This window comes from Tachypleus tridentatus, unplaced genomic scaffold (assembly GCF_004210375.1).
Source record: "Tachypleus tridentatus isolate NWPU-2018 unplaced genomic scaffold, ASM421037v1 Hic_cluster_2, whole genome shotgun sequence".
Lineage (NCBI taxonomy): Eukaryota > Metazoa > Arthropoda > Merostomata > Xiphosura > Limulidae > Tachypleus > Tachypleus tridentatus.
Genome location: NW_027467782.1, coordinates 50386789 through 50413514, shown reverse-complemented (window position 1 = coordinate 50413514; position 26726 = coordinate 50386789). Strand labels below are relative to the sequence as shown.

At 31.5% G+C, this 26726-nt stretch overlaps 1 protein-coding gene across 5 annotated transcripts in view; it reads right to left on the bottom strand.

Annotated features, from left to right (window-relative positions):
* Positions 1–22416, bottom strand: part of LOC143243081 (guanine nucleotide-binding protein G(q) subunit alpha) — a 42098-nt gene extending 19682 nt beyond the window's left edge. Inside the window, exons 1-8 of one of the 5 annotated variants that reach the window (XM_076486815.1) lie at positions 22088–22416; positions 21693–21855; positions 18991–19175; positions 18029–18183; positions 8106–8234; positions 7460–7589; positions 5943–6096; positions 1152–1259 (exon numbers count right to left, since the gene is read on the bottom strand). In XM_076486815.1, coding sequence (XP_076342930.1) covers positions 1152–1259; positions 5943–6096; positions 7460–7589; positions 8106–8234; positions 18029–18183; positions 18991–19175; positions 21693–21831 — 1000 coding nt within the window. In that variant the 5' untranslated portion in view covers positions 21832–21855; positions 22088–22416. The other 4 variants (XM_076486817.1, XM_076486816.1, XM_076486820.1 and 1 more) reach the window with 4 other exon arrangements.
* Positions 22417–26726: the final 4310 nt, after the last annotated feature.

Below are 26726 nucleotides of genomic sequence, written 5' to 3'. Positions count from 1 at the left end.
AAATTTTTAGTTTGTTTTTTCACAATATTTCTGAAACTTCAAATGAAATTTGGTTACAATTAAACTACAACTTTTGTTTGTATTTTAGATATAACTTATTGTGTTTGGAGTGCCAAACTTGAATTGTTTAAAAACAGCTTGCTTGGTACCTGTACTGTCATTAAGCCTAACATCTCACTTTAAGTCAAATGCAAGAACATTGTATTTCAAAACACATAAAACCATTCATACACATAGTATAACATAAGAATATCCACCAATTATAAGAGGCTCAAACACACCATAAAATACAACATTAATGCAAATAATTTGATCAGAAAAGTGTCTGAAGAACAAATGCTGTGATAAATCAGGTGTCTTGTGTAAGTGGTGGAAAACAGTAGTAGCTATTTAAAGTCTTATTGCTTATATCCTTACATTCTCAGCAGAGTTTCAGAATGGTAAATAAATGCTTAATGCCACATTAGTGCTATGTACATTCAATGACAAAAATGATAAAAGATGCTCAATGTTTGAGTTAAAAAAAGGTTAAAACATCTAAAATGCTAACCTTCATTTCAACACATAATGTTTAAGTATAACAAAACCTAAAACCTAGCAACCAACAACAAAATTTATTAAAACTGTATATACACTTTTAAAAATTCACAAATGTAAAACAAAACTGTTTTTTTTTGTTTATTGTGTCACATGTAATCAAGCTTAAATACAGCAAAAACATCTTTAATTTTTTTGAAATGATAGGTAGTGTAAAAAATAGTTTAATTTGCTGCTACAAGTACCAAATATAAAAGGATTTTGATAGCCTCCACATGCTTAATAATACATGCTTTGGTTTTTGGACAACATGAAGAAAAATGGGTAATTCAATCAATGCAAAATCTTCAATGAATGAAATAATGTTATTCATTAGTTTTATTCATCAAAGTTTTCACAAGGCACTTCACAAAACAAATACATTGAGAAAACATTTCATGAAATAATAAGACATCAGACAAACAGGTTACCTAAGCCTAATAAGTGAAATTTCAATGATTTTCTTGCAATGTTTCTTAAGTATTTCACAAAAAGAGCAAACAATGTTTTCAATATGACCAGCACAAGTTTCAAAAGAGAAACACAAGTTTAATGTTAGAAAATGTTACACTTACCTGTGGCACAAGTGAAGTGTGAGTACACCATGTGATCCGGGTCTGGACTTTGATCCAGGTACATCTGCAGAATGAACTCACGTGCTGCAATGTGGTCTTGCTTAGGGCCTAAATGGTAAACATTTGATACTAATATTCAAATAAGGTGTAAACCATGATTCTAATATTTCTGGAATTCCACTAATTCCAAGAAAAGACTACACTAAAATTTTCAAAACAGCATTAAAAAACATTTCCATCTTTTATTATTCTAATATGAAATTCTGTCTTTATGCCAAGTTGCTTATTTCAGTTGCAATCCATATTAAGTAAGGAATATACTTCTGTTTCTGAAGTCCATTATATGACTTTTAAAAACTAAAACTGAAGAACTCCATTTTCATAAGCCAATAATCATTCCAACAAAAAAATAACTAACATCACATCTTCAGATAAGTGGTTTACAGTTTTTCCACAAACATGTAAAATGTGTTCAAATTGATGATTTAATTTCACAATGCAATTTATATTCCAACAAATAGCAAACTCTTAACAGTTTGGAAATCATTACATTGTGACAATCGTAACTGTTTATCCTTCTGATTTAGACAAAATTAATTTTCATACTTTTACAGTCTGTACAAGTCAAACCTCGACTAGTTTACTTACAACAGCATTTTACTGATTATTTTCACCTATATACTGTTGGGTCATAGCACATTATGAGCTGATCTTGTCTTTTCTTTATCTTTATTAGTGGGAAGCAAAATTTGTATTTTTCTTTCTCTCTGTCTTTTTAATAGTGTCAAACTTAAGTGAAATTTTGTAAAAAGCATGCTAACTTCGACATAGTACTGAATACTTTTTAAACACATGTTGTATTCTACCATTACCTATTATCACTTCTTCTCAAACATGGCATTTATACATTTTTAGCAGCATGATCTTACTTCCTTAAACAATTAATGATAATTTTACTGCCATATCATTTAGTTCAGTGATGAGCCTTGTTTATAAAAGAGGAAAAATGTGATAGCCAGTCAGTATCTTAAAACATTTTTTCCATGTATCTTGTCTTCTCTATTTTTTCACATCTCCTTTAAAAAGTGAGAGATTAAATGTAAATCACTCACTCCAGAATTACCACTGCTCAGACAAAACACAATTTTTTTAGTTTTAATTTTGTTTGATTACAGAGCTATCAACAGAAAATCAGACCCTTCCTGCCACATCCTGTCTTTCAGGATACATTCATAGTTCTCTCTTACATTTAATTATACATTAAGTTGTTAGAAAGTCAAGGTTTTCATCTATAAAATGACAGACTGCATAATGTGTTCTCAACAGTAACAGGCAATTTCTCTCAGAGTACAAATAATGTTCTAGTTAATAAAGTTTGTGACTAGCTTGGATGAATTTGTAACAGCTCTTTTTGCATAGTTACAAAGCCAGAAAAATTTCTACTTTTTACATGTTATAAAATCTTTGTTCTTGGTGAATTATTTAATTAAATAAAAAAAATATTTAACACATTCCTACCATTAATATATAAGGTAGGCTTAACAAATGACAGCAAGGAAAAATGATTAAGTTCTTTATTTCTTGTTTTTCATATATACTCTTTATTATTATAAACATAACAAAAATATAAAATTAGGAATCTAGGTTAGTCAAGATCAGTTTAGGTAAAATAAATAACATTATAAAATTTTTTCAAGAGGCATGAGGCAAGCATGAGAGTAGCAAGTGGGTAATGTAATTCAATAATGTAATATAAGCTTCACCTACCCCAAGTGATTTACAAGTTATAGTGGTGTGGATAGTAGTTAGACTGATTGAAAGTGCAATAAAACAATAAAAGTTAATTATAAACAAATGTACACTGTTACAACGTTAAAGCTACTTAGGATAAACAAATGTAGTTTCATGTTACAATATGAAGTTAATTATAAATAAATGTACACTGTTATAAGGTTAAAACTACTTAGGATAAACAAATGTAGTTTCATGTTACAATATGAAGTTAATTATAAATAAATGTACACTGTTATAAGGTTAAAACCACTTAGGATAAACAAATGTAGTTTCATGTTACAATATGAAGTCATTCTAGAAAGAAGAAAGGGTAATTTAGGTTCATTTCAATTTATTTCTGGTAGTAATAAGGTTGGTCAAATTGACCAATCCCATTTTGAGTTACAGTAGAGAAAATAACAGATAAAATATAGAGTTTTACTGAATAAAAACAACTCAACATTGTATTTAGGAGGTTTTAGGGATTACACAAAGAAAATCCAAGACATTTTAGATGAGGATAAGTTTTCTTTAATCCTAACATAAAAACAACTTTGCACACAAACTATTACAAACAAATACTCAGTATATTAATGGAAAAATCTTTCAGAGAGTTTAGGACACAATACTGTATAGGGTACAATCTGAAATAATGTTCTCCTTCCTTCTTTTGTTACTAAATCCCTAATGTCTTCATCAAATTATAGTTGTACATCCTGTTTGTTTACAGTAATAACTGACTCACTGAAGTGATTAAATACTTGTCTTTAAATTAAAAACCAAACCAAAAGTCCTATTTCAAGGTGTTTTTTTATCCCTTTATCTGGCAAAATAGTCCATTGGACTGTCTGTAGTTACTATAACAACCATTACCATAACTGAACCAGCCAGCTCTCGGTGATGGATGTTAACACATGTATGGATTGCATGTAAGGGTAAGATGTTTGCACAGCTCTTGCCAGATTCTAGAAAAAAAAAGGCTTTTATGATTATACACTGTAACCTTCTTCAATCTGAAGAAAACCTTATTACAGAAGAAGTACATAAGGCTTCTATATATTTTTTTATTTATTTATTATTATTATGCAGCTACTCTTATGATATTCATGACATGATATACTTAACCTGGTGGGGTTATACTGCAGTACAATGAACCTACTTAATGACAGATAGTTGACTTCACAGGTTTGTTAAAGAAATTACCCAAAAGCTATTTTCCATTACTCTATTGTTCAGAGGGTTTAACTGCTTCTAAGGTTACTGGAGTCAATAATGAACCTTCTCTCATCATTAAAGCAGGCCTTAAAATATCCATCAAAACACAAGTATCAGATGTTTGAGTATAAGCGCACAAAAACAAAAGCACAGATATTATAAATTGAAAGAACCTTTTCAAGTTTAAGGATGTAAAATTATTATTGTATGTAATTTTCAATAATATTCATTGATCTATAGATATTTCTAACATTCTGGCCTTCAAACATAAGTTGAATTTAATCTAACAAAAAATGCACATTGACTTGTAAACATATGGCCACTTACAAGCCTTAAGGTCTGGTATTTGCAGAACAGTAAAACAAAATCACATTTCTTCTTGTTACAAGCAAAGAAAATTAAGAAAAAAACAAACAGCAAGTTAGTGAGTTCTATAACAAAAGTCTTGTACCTCTCATTTGATTTGACATTTAACGTAGTACTCAGGTAGTAAAGTACCTATATATATCTAATTATGAACAAAATCTACAATGTGCCTACAATTACCAGGCATGTGAAATCCAAGGAAAAGGTTAAATCACCATCAAAACAAAATTTTCTTATTCAATCTGAATTGACCTGCTCATTAAAACTATATTTACCAAGTTGACTGACAAAAGAAACAAATCAATGTGAAATTTGTTTAAATACAGTTATTGCATAACTGGAAGCTATCAGTTTGACAGTTTTATTAATTACTGATTAATCATTATAAACATAAAACTACATATGCTAAATTTTATAATGATATTCAATATGGACGTTTTTAAAGACACTGGAAACATTTAAAAGTAAAGATGATGGAAACATTAAGTATTAATGTCATCTTATAGGTGTTATTTATACATGTTAACCAACTATAGTTATGTACTATAGTGAATTGTATTTAAATGAAAAGAGTGAATCTTCTATACAGGTTTGGTCATTTTGATCAACCTTATGACAATCATGCAATCATGTAGCTATACATACTATAACTCAATGTATCAGTGTCTTCATAAAATTTAACAAGCTTTTAATAAATGTTACAAGTCTGGTGTGCACACAGAGATCAAATTACTGCATCCATTAAAGTTATATGAACAAGACAAAGCTAACTGAATATTACTGCAACCCTTACAGTTATGTGAGCAAGACTAAAACAGCTGAATATTACTGCAACAGCTACAGAGTTATGTGAACAAGATAAAACCAACTAAATATTAATGCAACCATCATACAGTTGTTAAATTAAACCAACTGAATATTACAAACTAAACAGTAACACAAAAAGTAAATGTTAATACTCCAACTACAAATACAACTTTAAATGTTTTAATACTAGAACAACTGTTACAATAATTCTTATGAATATAACCAATCATGAAGCAAATACAAATACTTAAGCCAGATTTAGCTGTACTTCTGAGGAAAGATTTGTGGATAAAATGTTTGTTTCTTATAACTTAAAAACTATTATATGTGAACTCACAGTTTCAGATTTTCACTTTTGTCTTCATCAGATTATGGTTGTACATCCTGTTTGTTTACAGTAATAACTAACTCACTGAAGTGATTAAATACTTGTCTTTAAATTAAAAACCAAACCAAAAGTCCTATTTCAAGGTGTTTTCAAAATTGCTATGGTACTTGTGACTTGTATAAATACCAAATTGAAATATGTATTAATTGTACCTAAACATTCTCTACTTGAAAACAGATAAGTGAATAAAAACTAACACTGGTTAAACAAATGTAGAGAATGAGTGTTAGAAAGACACTTACCATCAAATTCAGGAAAATAATCAACAACGTGAGAGAACATAATTTTTTCCTCTAGTAAGTCCTTCTTGTTTAGAAACAGGATGACTGATGAATTTTGAAACCAAGGATATGTTATAATTGTCTTGAAAAGTGCTTTACTTTCTTCCATTCGATTCTGAAAAATTAACAAAACTAAACATATTTAAAGATCAAATCCTTTAAGCCCAGCTTTTAGATACTAAAGCTAAAACTACATATTAAATTAAACCTAAAATTAGATACTAAATAAAACAAATTGAATCACAAAGGCAACATGTTTACCCATGCATTTACCTACACATAACCATGTAATTGTTCTGCTACTCACCTACTGATATGGCAGATCTAGGGAGTTCTAACATACATGAATGATTTTCACAAAATATGGAAAACGTTTATATCATCATCAAAACAAAAGTGATGAATGTGATGAGAGAGTGTGTTTGTTTTTACAACAGTATCTGTGAAATCATGTATTTCTACAGTGTGTGTGTGTGTTTGTTTTTACAACAGTATCTGTGAAATCATGTATTTCTACAGAGTGTGTGTGTTTGTTTTTACAACAGTATCTGTGAAATCATGTATTTCTACAGTGTGTGTGTGTGTTTTTACAACAATATCTGTGAAATGTATTTCTACAGAGTGTGTGTTTGTTTTTACAACAGTATCTGTGAAATCATGTATTTCTACAGAGTGTGTGTGTTTGTTTCTACAACAGTATCTGTGAAATCATGTATTTCTACAATACAAAAAAAGCATAATACTTTATGTAACATGTAATTGTGAAGTTTACAACTAAAAAAAATCAGACGTCAGTAATTCCTTACTAATTTCAACTGGTAAATGTTTTGATAATTACAGTTCTACAAACACAAACCACTCCTACATGAAATATGTTATATCAGCTGGTAATGTATTCATGTTACACTAACTTGTCCGTGTAGAGAAAAAGTGAAATAAACTAATACTCCTATATCACATCTGAAAATTGAAATATTAAACTATGATGTAAATTTATTACTATTTACAGATAGTAAATCAAAAACTGTAGCAACAGTTAAAGTAAAAAATGAATAATGTTCTCAAAGCTACAATAGTATAGATACAGTCTTCCTTTAAAAGTCGTATATTTCAGTTGAATGCTAAAGTACATCTGAAAGGAGACTTGAAATAATGAAGGAAGGTAAACATACAAAAATATCAAACTGAAGAATAAATTTAGCTTTCAAAGTGATTATTGTATACTTATATAGCTGTAGTAACAAAATTGTTCCTTGATGTGCCTAATATGTTTTATTAATGTATACATTACAATCTTATCAAAATACATAAATAAAACATATTTTATCAACATCACTGGACATGAACTTTTGCAAACAAAAGAATAACATGCATTAATTTTTTAATTTCAGCCATTTGAGCTTTAAAAAATCTTACAGGAAGCACTTCCAAATTCAATACACTTGAGAAACAAAACAACTTTTGTCTTTCAAACTTACTTCATTATCAGACTCAAAAAGGATCTGATCATATTCACTTAAGGCAACAAGGAAGATAATAGAAGTGACATTTTCAAAACAATGGATCCACTTTCTTCTTTCAGATCTCTGTCCACCAACATCAACCATTCTAATTTATAAGAGCATAAACAAATATCTCAAAAAACATTTTTATATTTTCAAAAAATATAAAACTTTTTAGAAAGAAAATTCAACTGAGTATTTACTGTCTATACATTTCTTAGGAACTTATGGTGGAAAAAAAAAAGAGATGCAAGAATCACATATCATTGTTGTAACTGATTTTTCTTTTCTCAGCTTAAAAATGAAGCCTATTTATGTAGTTTATGGCAAGTTTTTGACATACTATATTTTGGATTAGTTTCATGCTTTGTTGCTTTTCTGTTTTAACATTAAGGTTTGCTAAAATTAAAAGAAAACTGTATATTTTTAAGCTGGATAACAAGAAACTTAATACAACTACCATAAGAACTCTTACAGTATTTCAAATATGAATATATACAGAAATTACTATCGCAAAGTGCTAGCAAATAAAAATATACAACAATTAATATTAAATATTTTGACCCACGTTTAAATATTTATTTTTAGTGTGACTACTAATCTTTACAAATCATGTACTAACCTGAAGATAATGGAGTCAAGATCAAAGGGATATTCAATAATGCCTGTTGTAGGGACTCGGACTCTCAGAATATCTTGTTGGGTTGGAAGATAATCTGAGGTTGCTATTCTGTCTATGTCACTGAGATAACTGTAACATGGTATTTGAAAATTAATTTTATCCAGAAGAAGAACCTAAAAAAAATTGTACAAATTATTGAAATCAAAATGTTTATTATATATTTGGAAGTTGTAACTCTTCTACAATATTATCTTACACTTCCTGTGAGAAAATCACTGAAGTTTGCAACAAGTTTGTTAATGAAATCAGAAAGCTAAAATGTCCTAATTTAAAGATATTTACTTTTAAAATACAGTTAGGTATTATGGGAATGAATAGGAGGAAAACTTAATAGTCAACCCCTAAGAGGGCATTATCTCTCACTTCAGATCATACTAGAAAACTATTCCAGCATCATTGTTAACAGCTTTAACAAAAGGAAACACAAAAGCAGTATCACCTCATTTATACAGTGATGATGTGTGATGCATTGTACCACACTGTACCTCAGTGAACCACTGGAGATTTACAGTTTATATTAATTACTCTTTATATGGGCTTGGTCATTTTGAACAACTATAAAAGTATGAAAATTATAACATTTAATAATAACTTCACAACATTTGACAAGTTTTTAATAAGCATTATAAAAGATTTTTGTACAAAAAAATGAGTTTTTACTAAATATTTACCTGTGAATCTGTTTTTGTTTCTGAAACAGTCATCACTATCCACTGCCAACTCTTGGGCTACTCTTTTACCAATGCATAGTGAGAGGGACCATCACATTATAACAATACCATGGCTGAAAGGGCGAGTATGTTTGACATGACAGGGAATCAAACCCACAACTCACAAATTATGAATCAAAAGCCTTATCCACTGGCCATGCTCAGCCTGTTTTGGAATTTATCGATTCAAAGACTAACCCAGACTATTACTAGTCTGAGTGTAAGTTGATTTTTATGATAAGGTTAAAAATGTACCTTTTCATCTTACAGTATTCAAATTTTGTTTGAATAACACTTTTAGAACTTTCTACCTGAATATCAAAAGTTTTGTCACTAAAACTTTGTATTTTATCTGTTAGTTTTGCAAACCTAGCACTCTACAGGCTCAGTTCATTTGACCATCTTTGTAACAACCAGAGAAAATACAAAATAAATTTAAATTACCCTTTCATTTACTCTTCAGTCAGAGTATGATCTCTAAAAGTCATTTTCTTTAAAGTTATAATCATTATAAGATGCATATCTAACCTTTGTTAATGAATGTAAAAAACAGTTAATTTACTTTTTCAAATCATTCCATGGAATTAGCTAATTTATCTGAAAACTGTAGAAAAACTGATATAATTTTAATGTTCCTTGAATAGCAAGAGATAAAAAACATGATTAATACATCTGCTCACAGTGCTCTAAATATTTTAAATATCAAGCACCACAATCACCATTTTTTTATTTCAAAGTTAAAACAGAAACCTCAACTAATTTTATGGTGAACAACCTTAATAATTCTAGATTATTCTGTTTCTTCTCTCTGTTTAATGCTTTAACACACTAGTTGCAAAATATCTTTCACATGATAAAATACTTTCTGTTACAATAACCTTTATCCAACCAGCTTCAGTACATTTGTCTTGAAATGAGGAAAAGGGCAAAATGTACAAGCAAGATACTAAGCAAAGATAGAGTGAAATAGCTCTGCAAACCAAATTGATATCTCTTCCCATTCAGTGCTGCTCTCTATTTACCTAATTTTCTTTTGCATGCCACAAGCCTTTTATTTCTACATACCTTCTTGGTTCAGATAGTTTAACTGATTCACACATGCAAAGAATCATGTGACAAACCTCCACCAACATATGCACCTTGCACACAGCTGACTCTCCCTATCCTAATCTATCTACTGCTACTTCAAGTTCAAGCAGAAAACAAGGCACTGATAGACAGTAGATAAATAGAGTGCAAAATGTGAGCAGAAGTAATACCCGTTGGAAATGTATTTTCAGTGTATGAAAATTACAACTTCTGATAAGATACATTACTTCAGCTCACATACATAACTAGTATTCCACACTAAATAAGTGGAAGGACTGGTGCAAGGAGAAAAGAAAAACATTCTTCAAAAGTATCCCCACATACAAGGGTGATACATGGAAGACTACACCACTCCTGTATCAGGTATATTCACTTGGAAAATGTGAGACTGAGTCAGAAGGGCAAAAATGAAGAGTACATCTCTGTGTGGGCAAATGAAGGGATGTGCCTCAAGGTGTAGAGTGGCTAGGACATGATGGACTGTGAAAAAAAAAAGTTCAAGAGTTTGTTTTAAATGCAGAGTGTTGTGTAGATGTCATAATATTTGTAAGCAATGTGTTGGGCACAGAAATTTAAGGGTTACTTTAACTTGGAATAGTAATAATTTATCAAACTATTTTTTGCCAACAGAAAATTTGTTTGGAAAAGTTATCTTCTGGATAATATTAACATATTAAATTTACATACAATAGAAAAAGCTTTTCACTCAAACAGAAGAGTTCGGAAGTTCAGCAATATGAAATAAAAATTAACAATCTAAATTTTCAAAGTTTGTATTAGAAATGCATAAGTGACATGTATGGCGTGTGTTAATGAAAAACAATTCTAAAAAGAACTGTTAAATGTTAAGAAGATTTGGCAAGATGCATGTAAATCATATATATTAACAATTTCCCTAGTTTATTTTACCTAAAAGACACAACTGTGTGTTAGAAACAAAGACTTCTAATTACAACCCACAGAAATGGACACAACTGTGTGCTAGAAACAGACTTCTAATTACAACCCACAGAAATGGACACAACTGTGTGCTAGAAACAGACTTCTAATTACAACCCACAGAAATGCTACTTAATTTTATTGAATTATTAAACATTAAGAACCACTGTCATAATTTTAACACATGAACACAGTGTTTAGATGTGAATGTAAAAAAGAAAATAACAGTTTCCATAAGAATATACTGGAAACCCCATTTTGCCACCACACAGATCTATCCCACCTATGACAGAAAATATTTTCCCACTTCACCTACATAAATCCTGCCACATAACTAAGCACCTACAGAGAGGACACATATTGAATTTAACTACCTAAAGAACATAGCACTATCTAGATGTTTTAACCCCAAAATTATAGATAGGGCTTGTATCAAACTATTATATTAGCATAATGCATTTCCTTACTCAAGTAGTGTATCACTGAATATGTTTTAAAAACTAACTTTACTTCCAACAATGATCCTTAGAAAAATGGTATTAACAGAAAACGCAAAACATTTTCAGAAGTATAGTGTAGGAAAGCTAAACTGTACAATTTTAAAAATGGTATCCAGTTTTTCTGGTGATACTATTAAATCACTTCTCAATTTGGTGCAAATAACACTAATAATTTGTATTATTACATTACTTACCAATAAACAAGTTAATAAATTAATAAAAAAATGGCATGTCTCAGGTTATATGTCCAAAATTTCTATGTAGCGTAAGATGTTTCTTTTGTTTTTATTTTCTTCTGATCAAATTTTATGTTGTCCATTTCACTTGGTGTATAATAATAATAATACCACCAAGAAAATGACAAAAACAGGTTAAGTGGGTTCTTGAATACTAAACAACAAAAAGCATATTATATAAATGTCATGATATCATTTCAACATAATTATATGGATACAAGTCATATAGTTCAATGTTGTAACAGCTAGAAACGCGTTTCTACTAGAGTTATTTGGAATGCTTCCTAAATAGTCTTTTACAAGCTGAAGCTAGCCCCTTATCCCCAGTCTTTGCATAAAGGGAACACCAACTTGTACCAAGACTTAAGTCTTGGATTCTCACAGGCAAGACCTAATCTCACCAGAGCTTTTTCATACAGGGTGCTATCAGGAATGATTAAGTACTACAGATGTAATCATACTCTGACAGCAGCAGAGCATTTTGTGCAGTGTGTCTTTTTGTTCATTTCATTTTGATGTAAATCACATATAGCTTCTTGCATTCACATGTTACCAAACATCAAGTATTTTGTGCAGAATATATGCATGCACAATTGGTACCCTTTAAGACAGTCAAATCAACACACTGAAGTGTGCCCTTTGCTTAAGACTTCGTTGGCATACTAATCAGTTTTCTTTCTTTGTTGATTTCTTCCCATGATGAAAACTTGACCAGTCACACACTGTTGTAAAAATTTCTTTTTATGGCTTGTAATCTTTGCATTCATCAAGCATTTGGTCTCAACACCAATGGTAAGAGTCATAATTTGAGGTGCCACAAATCTGAATGACTTCCACACTGAACAGAATAGTGATCTCAATGACAGTGCTTGTCCATCTACTAAGTATATTTCTCAGTTTGCTAGTACAAGATTTTATTAATATCTAAACTTGGAAACAGATAACTCAGGTGTTGATGAAAATAATTAATTTCATCAGATGGGACTGGTTCACAGACTTGTATAGATATACCTTTCAGTTTCAACCACTTGAATCTGTTAGATTTGCCATTTTTCTTTAATGTTAGGTTTGTTAGCTGCACGTGCCTCTACAACAGTCATACTGTTACACTTTTCCAGTTCACTTTCAAGCTTATCACTGCTAGCCTGTCTACTACTCTCATAATTTTGGAGTGCATGGTTTAATACAAATATAACCCTCTTGTCTGGGTTACACCAACTTTGTTCTGGAGCACATCTGACAGTAAAAAGGTCCAGTTACTTAAAAAGACAAATCAAGAAACATTTAACAGTTTCCAACATATTCCTTTAGTAAATACTTCAATCACTATAGCATATGAAGATATTTAGTTTGTTTTCTAGTTATTGAACTTTCTTCAGATTACTCACAGCATGCCAAAATGGGTTTGATGGTTGAAATAGCAAGTCATTGATGATAGTTATCACTTTTCCATGATAAAAAGACTAAGATATATGAACAGAACCTAGCACTTTAAATACACTGTCAGAGTAAAACTTTCCCTCTGGTGGACACTATAGTATGCCACAATAAGTGTTGTATCAGCTAGGACCAAAGGACTTCTTACCTTGCACATCACCTGTAGAAATTGCACAGTTTGGTTTCACCCAAGGGCACTTCAGCTTTACCATCTGCAAAGAATACAACATGCGGGTCTTTATGTTACACAGCATAGCAATATTTCAGTGGAGCACTCCAATAGCACTGATCAGGATGAAAAACTTGTAATTGTCTTCTTTGTATGTTGTACTGCTCTAGAAATTTGCTTCTAAAATTATATGCTGAATGTATGTATGGGTTACTTTGTATAATTGGATACTGAGAAGACTGTTGGATATCTACCTTCCAGACATGTGTCAAATGTCTGCTGTATGAAATCTAGTGAAATAAATCAGCTGCAAAAATACTTTCTATAATGTTTACCATCTGTTCAAAGAACACATCAAAGGTTGCTCAACACAAGTTTCATACAATGTTGTATTTTGTGGTGTGTGTGGCTGCAGAAGAATCAAGAAAGAGTTATTTGCATATGAGGTCAGCAACTGATGGTTGTACATCTACAATGTTCTTTAGCTTTTTTTTTGGAATTGTTTCTCAAAGTCTAGTGTGGAATTCAGGTTTTGATGCAGGGTATAATACAGGCCACTTGGGTCATTTTGTATACTTCTTTGTGATTATCTGTAATTTTAAGAATGCACACTACTGTAACTCCATTTCCACTTGAAAAGTACCAAAAGAAATCAATAGTGGAAAATAAATGCAAGTTCTCAAGGAATTCATAAAAGGTGAATCTAGGCATTAATTTGTTTGTTTAGAATTTCATGCAAAACTACATCAGGGCTTTGCATAACTTCAACCAGAGAAAGTCAGTTCTGGCTTTATGACAGTGCACACAGAAACATGATCAGAAACCTGTCAGACTGAATCGAAGAGATGGTGGTTTGATACAGTTCTCTTGTTACAAGACTAGATATCCACTGGTTATGTCTTATGTTTTTCATGATGATGCTCAATATAGCTCTCAAACTGCTCAAATATAAGAAGGATAGGAGGCACATAAGACTGTCTTACATCATGCAAAAGTGTGTGCTAGTTGGTCACATACACCATAGAGTATTTATCATAACCTGAAAAGATATCAGATATAGAAAATTTATTAAACTATTATTAGACTTAAAACATAGTACATGCGCATCAAAATTAGCTTTATAAGTGTTAGATTGTTTTCATCCCAAGCAAGAAAGATTGCAGTCCAGAGAAAAACAGAGAGTGACATACAGAAACCAAAGTTGTAGCCCAAGTATTAATACTTCAGCAGGAACATACTGTTCAATATACCATATTTTAATATTATAATTTCTATGACATCTAATTTAGTTTTCAATAATGTTCACACCATGGTCACATCAAGATAATATTTGACTTAGTTCTCTTCTGTCAGAATGTTTTTTGGCATCAAGTTTATAAATAATTGTAGTCACCATGTGGCAATACTGTGCTGTTGACATACATTTTACTTACACATTTGTATCAATTTAGTAACAAAATAAAGCAACTCTTCACAACTGTATATTTTTTATAATTTTTTTAAATATGTTTACCTCATTTTCTCATATATAGCTATACATTTATTTCTTTTTATAAACCATTGAACTGGTATCAATTTCTTTATTAGTGTAGAAAGAAATTGATTTCTAAATAAAGAGTAAACAGTAGATGTACCTTTTTGGAGAATATTAAATAAACTTAGGTTTATAAAAAATGTGTCTTAAAAAACACTCTACACACATGTATACATTATGAAATTCTAGGTTTTAAATTCATATCCATGGGTACTTGAAGTATTTACCTTCTGATGAAAAATTTCAAATCCTCTTCAAACACCTTGATCAATTCATTGTAAAGTTGGTCTTTTTGTTAAATAAACTGTTTTTGTAGTTTAAATAGTTCTTTTTGTATACTATACTTCTACAAGTAGACAGCAACCAATTATACTTGGTTGAGCTAAGTATTTGTACCAAACAGAAAATATCACATTTTGAAATACTGTTTCTCAACAGTTATTTTCAAACTGGCACAGAGAATTACACAGAAAACTTGTCAATTGCTTCTTTCATCATTATTACTTGCGTGTCCATGCTAGTGCATTAGCATTATTTCTTACCTACATATATGTTAGTTAGATAGCAAAATTAAATTTTACTTAGGATTTTATTTATATTTTAGTTAATTGTGTGTTGAAAAGGTTTAATAATTTTCTAAAATATAAATCAAACTGCCTCAGTTTTTCAGGCTTAATGTTGTAGTCACATGTTCCAACACCCTGATAACAGCTAAAGTGTTGTTGCCAAGGGATATCCTGAGAATGCTCATTGACATGTGTTGCAATAAGTAATAATGCTAAAGGATAGGAAAATAAAATACAATTTTGTTCAAAAAAGTAAACTTCAAAGTACAAATAAACAAAGAAAATTGTTGAGATTATTTAATGAAAAATTCAAAGGTATTTCCATTTTTTCAAGTTTTAATTTTAAACATTTCACTGCATAATGAGTTTATGATTATACTTAAAGTTTAAATATTCAGTCTGAGTAACTACAATGGTCAACTCTTAATATCATAGTTCTAATGTAGTCGCAGGGTGGCAGCACAATCAAGAAGGTCTAAGCGCCATATTTGTCTCTGCATTTGTCTGGTTGTTTTCGGTGTTTGACAATGTCAGTTTATCAGAAAACAACAGTATGCCACAAACAGAATGTTGTGTTCCTTTGTGCAAAAATCATGGTGGGCACAGATTTCCATCTAATACAAGTAAGGAAAGAGTGTGTTCAAAAACACTCGATTCTGGCCATCAGGAGAACTGATTCTAAGGTCAAGTTTCACATGTGGGACCCTAGACCAAGTTGTATTGCATGCCATGATCTGTTGGTACAAAGTGAAACATCTTTTGGTAATTATAATTCCAATACTAAAAAAAAAAAGACACCCACTACTTCCCCTTATTACCTCAACCACCACCACAGGGGTCAAGGAACACACACACACTCGTGCACAATAACACATACCTACACACACACCACCTGCCACTATCACTAATCAGTTTTTTATGCTTCTAGAGCCTTTATGATTTCATATGAACCCTATGTTGTCAGTATTTAAAAACATGACAAGTTGAGCATCATAACACGTACAAGTGGATTTTAGTGATACATATTTTTTATAAATAATTTTCTTTCAGGTTATGAACCTCAAGCAAAACATTTGTGACCAAATGCAGTTCCAAGTGTGTTTCTGTGGATAGCATCACAGACATTGGAAGCAAAGGAAAAGGCAGCTCGCCAAACAAAACACATGAATTGAACTGCAACAGTGGAGATATAATAACTTCAAAGTTGTGTCACTATGACACCTTTCTCATAACATACAATTTCTGCTCAAATTAAACTTTCAAACCTTGAGTTAAAAAAAAAAAGTGAACATACAACTAGATGTTACCTTAATCACCCTGAACAGTTTCCTGTGTATCTGACCATGGACCAAGCTCAAGCTAAAGGGGAGGAACACAGGATGATATCAGCAAGGGATACTAAAGTTAAACCAGGCATACCAAATAACTGTATAATTTGTGGGTGACAGATACAGTTACAATAGCACTAAACAGCTTAACCAATACATGTATTAGTAATCATTAAAATTGTATTTTTCTGTGTTCCTGTACAAATGTTTTTCCAAAAGAACGTTGCAGAAATGTTGCTCCTAAAATATTGTCAATTGTGAAACCATTTTGCTAATAAATCTCATTTCTCTGGATTGGAATGACTTTGAAATCTTTAAAAGTATACACAACAAATTTGCACACATCACTGTTTGTACAAAATGTTGACCCTGTACCTGGTAGAATCTGTCCCTGGCATGCTACAATGAATTAATCATTTTCGTAATTAGAATACTCATCTACGGCAAAACCCTAGCCTTAGTAAGCATAAAAATAAACGAATGTCACAAGCTCACTATCACCATAAAACTGACATTGTTTTGTTTTGTCATGTACGTATTCTATACTTATTTTTTAGGCCTAGATGACATTGAAACCAATAACAAGGCCTATATTATCGTCCGTTTAAAACTTCATGATTCGCTTGAGATAAAGAAAAATTGACATAATACACAAATACAATACGTACAATGTATTTATATATTAGTTATTTCATGTTCCTAAATAAGTTACATATAACATATAAAGACCAAATGTTGTGTATTTACCCAGTAATAGTCCGCATACAGAGAAGTCAACAACAAACAAGATGAAGGACAATTGTGCTGCCACCATGCAAATGAGGAAATTCACTAGTTATGAGCTTCCAATTATAAAAATATATATTTAATTAAGATAATTAAAACAATCTCATTCTTTGTGTTCAATATACTTATAATCTTACTAATTGTTGATATATTAAGAAGGACCAGAGTTAATGAAAGTACTGATGAACTGTGTATCATTCTCTATACACAAAGCACACAAGCAGGTTCAACACTGTAACCATAACTAAGGTAGTGAGGAAAGTAAAAAAAATAATACTCATTTCAATTTATTTGTTTATCATCTTTTACTGAAAAAATTATTAGGGTCAGGAAACCAGAAACACAACATTTTGTTTTAGGTCTAATTACAAAAGAAATAATTATCAGTTGAAATTAGACAAACATTTCTAAAGAAACTTTCTATACAGCTGAAATACTTTACATTACATAGTGATAAAATTGTAAAGAAAACACACCAACTTTTCACTAATATGGATTATGTTTAAAATGTCATTACTTTGATAGCCAGAATACATTGTACAACAGTCAACACTCTGGTTAACACTCACTATTTTGCTGAATCAGTAAGCTGGTACTCCCTTCGTCTATCATAGCATTCCTGAATCCCAGGATCTGCCCACAAGGATTTAATTGCTTCTACATAAGGACTATCAAATGTTGTTACTGTTTCATAGTCTACAGAACGAATTAATTCAGCATTTTCCTAAAAAAATAAATAATTCCTTAAATAATAAATATGTACAGAAAGCAACTGCTATGTTATAAAACTATAGTAAATTTTAACACAACAAATATAAGAAATATTTCATCAATAATAATTATTTATTATGTGGTTCTCCAATTAATTAATTGCAATGATTAGCATGTAATAAGAAAGTGTAATGAAAAGCAAGAAAATCCATAAATTAAACAGAAAATACTACACAAATGGCAAACTAAATGTTATGAAAGTTTTGATCAGTATAAAAAAGAACAACAATAAAACAAGGCTATCTTTGTCTCTCTCCAGATCAACACAAACCACGAGTACGAATGATAATACATACCAGGAATTCTCTACCTATTACAGTTCTGTATTATGTGTGAGAGTTCTGATACAAGTCTAGTTTTGAAGTAATCAGAAAAAATTGATGGAATAGCAGAACACTTAAAGCAAATGAAAAAACATATGTGAAGAGAAATATTAATACCACATGCTTCTCACAAAAAGTATTGGACAATTTTCACATTCAGGTAAAAGAAGAAATTTCCATTTTCATAAAAACACCAAAAGTACATAAACTTTCTATTTACTCCAAAATATATTAGATCCTTGATATTTTAATAATTTCTTATTTTAATCATGCAATAAAAATATACTTTAAGAATAGATAATATAACCTCTGTCAAAAACAACAATATTAATATGGTCTTTTGTCACATTTACAGGTCAAGGATATATACAAAATAGGCACATATACGCTGTTTTTATAACATTTAATGTTTTCAAACCATGGACAACCTGACTTACAATGTTATTCTGATCTTTATAGGAGATCTTCAGTAAGTCCATAGCTTTGATCATACTCTGCATTGCCATCATTATGTTCTGGTACACCAATTTGATAAAACCTTTCTTATCTTCATCTGAATAACCAGCACCATGAATGATCCGCATCTGTTTAATGAAGGTGCTCTTACCAGATTCTCCTGTTCCTGTAGTTTGAAAAAAATACATACAAACTTACAATTAACTGCAAGAAAAGCTTTAGACATGTCATAAAAATATTCATTAAAAATAATTTTTACAAGCCTATTGTAAACACAAAACCAACACAAAATATACAAGTTAGCATCCAATAATTACAGTAGACAAAAAACATTTACTGAGAATTTCACAATATTTCCCACAACTAAATGACCTACCACCATCATGGGTCAAATGGTACAACTCAGCCAAAACAGAAATAGAAGTAATATTTTACTGACAAAATCCAAATAGAATACATTATGTCTTAAGCATTTTATGTTAAGAACTTTATTGTGCATGCTGGCTATTATTAAATTCTGTTTTGAATCAACAGTTACAGTTCTCTACATATATTTTCTCTGTCACTATTCTATCACTTCTTCAGTATTCAGCAACAATGACATTTTATACTGTTCCCACTTGCAAATTTCCTTCAATTAGATGACCTCTATTTATTCTCACAAACACTGCCTAGGTGTGTCATAACTTCATTTCACTCAGTATTTGTTCTACAATTATTACTATTCTCTATATCAAATCTCCCCAAAATAATCACTCAAATCTTTTCATGTAATCCTTCATGATGAAAGACCACAATCTGAACACTTTCCTTGTGCAGTTCTTCACAGAAAAAAAAACCAAAACAACTTTTCTGACAATAAGGTACGAATAGTATAATTAGTAACTACAAGCATAGACAGACTCCTTTGGGTAGCACATGACTGACTTATTCCTGATTTAAGTTACAAATAAATTGATATAAATCAATGTCCTGGATTGTCTAACATGTTCCTACTCATAGGAAAGGCATGTAACAAAACTTGCAATGTTGTATTAAATTCTTTAGTCAGTACTAAAATGTTCAAAAAGTTTACTTGTATTCTGTTGATTGAGATTCTATCATATTGGCAAACTATGATAGGTATTTGAATGCTGAGAGTTTTGTTGTTGTTTTTTCCACCTGTTAAACATACTATCACTTTGACATTATTGCAAGTTATGATGAACACCTGAATGTTAAGAAATACCTTCCCTAACCAAACAACAGCCACCTTCTTCCTTCCTTTTGCCATTGGAACACACTCACAGTTCACTAATGTAATCATTATTTGCAAAACAGAAAAAAAATGTCTTTTTCTATTCAGTTAAGAGGTTTTGCGTGATTCCACTTTTGGCGTTTTTACTTTTTATTTGGAAAATCATGGACAACAAAATGTCATTAAAAATCTTACTTAAAATTCTGTGCAACTTCTGAGTGAAAATACAAATTGAATATTATGCAAGGCATGGTAGTAATCGAATGTTGAAGAAAACAGTGCTGAATATACAATAATTATCCACTCCTGTAACTGATTATATGTTTGTCCTTATAAGTAACCAATATGACAACTATAAACCTACAACTTGAACAAGAAGCAGTGTTCTGAAACAATGGGCATGGATATTTATAGCCTTATAAGATTACAAAAACAAAAGAAATAAAGCACTTTTTCTAGGTCACACCTATTAATAATGTATAGAGTATCGTGAGATATCAATCAGAACTAGGTAAAGATTTTTTTAACTTGAAATTAAAATGTCTACTAAAACTTAATTTGCAGTACTAAAACAAATCTGAGTAACTCCTGTAAGGATAAAAATGTTGACATTTATAAAAATATGAAAGGAAACAGACTATGAAAAAAAATGTTTTGTCAATAGAATTACATCTATTCTGAATCACAAACAGCATTTGTTATGGAAGTAAAATAAATGTAGTTAATATAGTTTTGAGATGGTTTGAATGGATAATGAATGAAACTATTACAAATGTACATTGTTACAAAATTATCATGAGAAACCGGTTTCGTCCTACCAAATGTAAAACAAGTATCCTTAGCATACTGTTTATTTGACTGTTCAGTTTATAATAATCAATGAAATCTGTACAGATACCAGCTGCATTTTAAAAGACACTTAAACTACTTACAAACCGTATTACTTGTAGATTTATGATTTTGTAGATCACAACCTATAAGGTTCCAAATAACTTGAATCTGACAACAAAATTAAAATGCCATTAATACTGGAGTTATTAACTCTTATAAATCATTCAACTTTTTTGGAACAGCTGTTTAATTCTAATGAAACCAAAATTACCCAAAGTTATGCAACATGTAGTTCCCACTAACCTGTTTAGTAATAGCAGGAGTACTGGTAGCAAACGATTTAAAAACAAGTCGGTCATAACGTGGTTAATACAGTTACTCATGGTTACACTATGACTTGCAATACTAGTAAGTGGTATAGTTAAACGTTTTCTTCAATAAAATATAAAAATAACACGCCATACTGATGTTATTTTATTATAAAGCCTACACTATGCAGGCTTAGCTAAGACTAAAATCAGGCCAACATTACAACTACAAGTAACATTAACAGTGTAAATACATACGTACAAAAAATATATATATATTATTACGCAAAACTCTAAAATCACTAACCTAGTAAGAGTAACTTAAGCTCTCTTCTAGCATCACGTTTGTCCTTGCGAAGTTGTCTTTCTATTTCTTGATTTATTCTTTTCTGCTCCTTTCCTTCTTCGCTCAGACAACAAGCCATGATCGAATATTTTCTTAGCATATAATCCCGATACGATGAGTACAACTGCCGTTACAAAAGTTAGTATGTGAACTACGTGAAACCCATTTAACTACTAAAGTGCTCTACTGCTTAAGCCTACACACATTTTAAGCTTATTGAATACTTATATGTAAATGTTATGATCAATTCGTAAATAAGATATTAAACAAAAAGAAAAATATAAGACTTTGATTCATACCACAACAAAAATATCTTTTTTCGTTAAATATAATAAATCACTCGCAAAACCACATACATATAACCCGCAAATACCCAATATCAGTCTTAACCCTAATTACACAGCATGAAGTTCTCTTTCCTCTATCTTGCTGGGCGTGGCGTGATACGAGTTCACCAGATGACAAGAAATTTGGGAGTTTCACGCTTTTCAAATTTTCGTTCTCTCAAGCTTTTACTGGCATGGATATAACTACACAAAATATTTGTGAAGCAAAAATATTTTATCCAAAAATTAAAATATTAAGCAGAAATAATCTCTACAAAAGAAGAAATATTTGATGATAAGACCCTTAAGCTTCAAGCTTTAACCTAGTGATATTAACAGCTTGAGAAGAGGGTCAGTCAATCTCATATAATTTGACACATTCGTATTAACGGTAGTAATGTTTGATATTATCGGTTTAAACTAAAAACGTAGTCAGAGATAGCAATTTCTCCCCGCAATATTTTTGACTTTTGCAATATCCAAATCCAAAATATACACCAAACAATTCTTAACTGTGAAAAAGTAAGTTTAGTTGCCATTGTTTTCTGTTCATTTCAATTTGTTTTCGAAGTTTGACGTTTTTCAAATTTTGGCTATCATTAAAGCGGTGACTTTTCACTTTGAGCTACATTAACCAAAATTTGAACAGTGGATGTAATACTAAAATATGAGAACGGTTGATTAAACATTTTGTTTCAATATATATGTAAAAACGGCTCGTTTGGGTGGAGAAAATATTTTACGTAGAGGAACGAACCTGACGATGACCAAAGAAGGTCGAAACGTTGTTCACGGGCTATATAATGTGACGGTCAATCCCACTATTCGTTGGTAAAAGAGTAGCCCAAGATTTCGTGGTGGGTGCCTTCCCTCTAGTCTTACATTGCTAAATTTGGGATGGCTGGTGCATATAGCCCTCGAGTAGCTTTGCGCGAAATTCAAAAAACAAACAAATAGTTCAGGAAAACCAAACTGTTGTAGCTATATGTTTGGTATTTTGATTTAGAAGTTTGTGTCTAGAGGGAGAGTGAAATTAGGATGTCAAGAAATTTCATTAAAGTTGAGAATCTATAAATTACGTGTAGTAAGTGAAAATTATTAACGATATAAAATCAACTTTGTGGATTGCCCAATAAAGTATTTATTGAATGAATGAGTGAATTCCAGAAAGTGAGTTGAACAATCTTATGAATAAGTTAGTGAGCTAAACATTAAGGTAGTTGCATTGCGTGTTATAAAACTGATTAAGGTGAGTGGTGATGTCTGTGAGAAATGCCAGTTGTTTCAGAAAATCCTTACTTTTGAGCTATTCTTCCAACTGTGCTGTATTCGATGAAACAAACTGATCGAGGAATGCAGGGATTTCTTTCCTTATTCCAAAGAATCGTTCAAGACACTTTCCGGCACTGAGCCACCTATTTGGTTGTAAAAAGCCAAATCCCAATATTCTGTCTCCATATCCTCCAAACACTGCTTCAAAAAGCTTTGTTTCCTCCTCTTGTCATGTTAATAACTTTAACAACAATTTTAAAACCTTCGTTTTGTTTCACTGATTTCCCACAAAGTTCCTTGATGAATAACATTATGAAATATTGAACAAGTTACTTCATTTTCACTAAGAAAACCAAGAGAGCCTAATTTTTTCCAATCATCGCAGATGCGCCATCTGTCACTATTGCTAAACACTTATTGAAACCTCCGATTTTATTAACTAAATTTTTCACTGTCTCAAAGATATCCTTTCCTTTTGTGATGCTATGTACATTCAATAATTCCTCTTTCGTTGAAAAATCTTCATGAATAATGTGTACAAATATTAACAGCTGACTTACATCTGCTTGATTAGTACTTTCGTCAAGACAAAGCGAGAAATATTTTTTTCAACCAATCCAACAAGTAAGTTTTGTAATTGTTCTCCCATATCAGTGACACTTCTTTGTATGGTTCGGTTGGGAAGCGACACTGATTCAAATTTATCACCAATTTTGCCATCCCCAAACATCTTTGCCATTTCAACAGCACATTTCTTTACTAAAGTGCCATCAATAAAAGGTTTCTTTGCTCTTGCAAGTTCGAGAAGAACAATGTACGAAGCATTCAGAGCAGATGTCTGGTTTTCTGACAACTTGCTAAACATACTCGTTTGTTGTTTTAATTTCTTGCTGTAATCCACAATCTGAACTTTTCGAGTTTCTCCTTCATACTTTTCTTCATACATTGTTGAATAATGACTATTCACATTAAATTCTTTGGGCACTGATATAATTTACATACAAACCAAACGCTACAACTTGCCGTTATTGTTTGTAATTAAATAACCAAGTTCCCAACATTCCTAGTACACTCTATTTTCACTGTCAATCTTACGTTTCTTAAAAACTTTGCTCATGTTTATATTTACCATGGAACTGAAGAGTGATAATTTACAACATGTCAACATCCACAACAGCAAACGGATAGACTGGCAATAGCCACTAACCAGGCGAGTTCACTTTGTCTAGAAGAGAGGAGAGAGTATATAGCTGAGCAAGTTCACTTTGTCTAGCAGGAGGAATGATGGTATAACACGCCGAGGTGTATGTGATATAATTTAAAGCAATTACTATCATGTTATTACTGTAAAATTGTAGAGACATAAATAACAAACATATAGGTGCACACAAAATAAATTTTGAAATTTCATTAGTGAATGCCAGTTGGAGCTTTCAGGCTCAGCTTTTCTTCACTACAAAAAAAAAAATTATAAAAGTAGGTTATTTGTCAATAGACCTTTCAAAGCTGAATAAAATGATATATCGATAGAGTTGATAACTGATGCATCCTTTTAGCACAATTTGGTATCAGCTCGGAGTATTTTAATTGTGTGTTAAAGAGGGGAACAGCAATATGTCTGCGGACTCACACCGGGTTTCGATACCCGTGGTGGGAAGAGCACAGATAGTCTATTGTGCAGCTTTGTGCTTAACTCCAAACGAGCTTCCATCCTTAACAAAACAAAAGTGAAAACACACACGCTGTAGTTGTTCAAACGAACAAACGAGCTTCCATCCTTAACAAAACAAAAGTGAAAACACACACGCTGTAGTTGTTCAAGTTTTCTGACGACATCATCAAGAAGAACTGAAGATAAACAGACAAACTTTAATCCAAACGTCTGTTCTAAAGCTGCGATATGGGAGCTGAACTGTTAGACAGGTTTAGACTTCAATGTGTTTGAGTGATATCTGTCAGTATTAACCACTTTTAGAACACGTAGAATCATCTGTCTCTACATATATCATGTAAAGATTTGATCATATAATTGAAATGATCAAAACGTAATAGCTGGAAACACTAATTTATTTTAGTTTAATATTTTCATTATATTAATATTTTAATTAATATATTATTTAATGTGACACTAACGAACGTGATCAATGTTTACAGTTAAGCAGTATATCAAGTTAATTACCAGCTCGATAATAAAATGCTGTTTGGTGTCTGTTTCTCAAGTTACCAGAAATGCATTACACATGTAGTGTTCTGAGATAAGTTTTATTTTATGTTCACTCTTGTTTGTTGGAAATAAACACTTGATTTTAACTTTGTATACACACTCAGTGGTCACTTTATTAGACACATCTACCGAGTACCGGGTAGAACTCTCTTTTGCCTCCAGAACAGCATGAATTCTTTACAACATGGATTCAATAAGGTGATGAAAAAATTCCTCAGAAATTTTTGGTCATGCTGGCTCGATAGCATCTCGCATTTCTTGCTGATTTGTTGACCACACATTCATACTGCCAACCTCCCGTTCCATCTCAATCCAATAGAGCACAAAGCGCATTATCCTGCTGGAAGTAGCCACTATAAAATGGGTGGACTGTCAAAAATGCTCAAGTATGCTGTGGCATTCAAATGATGCTTAACTTGTATTAAGGAGCCTGATGTGTACCAAGAAACCATTCCTCACACCACCACCACCACCACCTCTACTGTTGACACAAGGCAGGATGGATCCAAGGATACATGTTCATGCCAAATTCTGATCCTATCATCTGCATGTCGCAGGAGAAATCAAGATTCTTCAGACCACGCGACGTTTTTTCAATCTTCAATTGTTCATTTTTGGTGATCTCGTGCCCACTGTAGCCTCATCTTCCTGTTCTTAGCTGAAAGGAGTGAAATTCGGTGTGGTCTTCTGCTGATGTAGCCATCTGTTTCTGCACACCACTATTGTAAAGAGTGGTTATTTGTGTATTTGTGGTCTTTCTGTTAGCTTGAACGAGTCTGGTCATTCTCCTCTGATCTCTCTTATTAACAAGGTGGTTTTGCTCACAGAACTACCACTAACTGAATGTTTTCCACACCATTCTTTATGAGCTCTAGAAACTGTAGTTTGTGAAAATTCCATTGGGTCAGCAGTTTCTGAGATGCTGGAGCCACTACGTCTGACACCAACAATTATTCCACGGTTAAAGTTCGCTTAGATCACACATCTTCCCCATTCTAATGTTTGTTCGAACAACAACTGAACCTCTTGACCATGTCTGCATGCTTTATGTATTGAGTTACAGCCACATGATTCACTATTTGTGTTAAAGAGCCGGTGTACCTAATGAAGTTGTCACTGAGAGTATATTGTGTCTGGTAGATAGGCTTGTTAAATATAGCCTGTGTTGTTTTG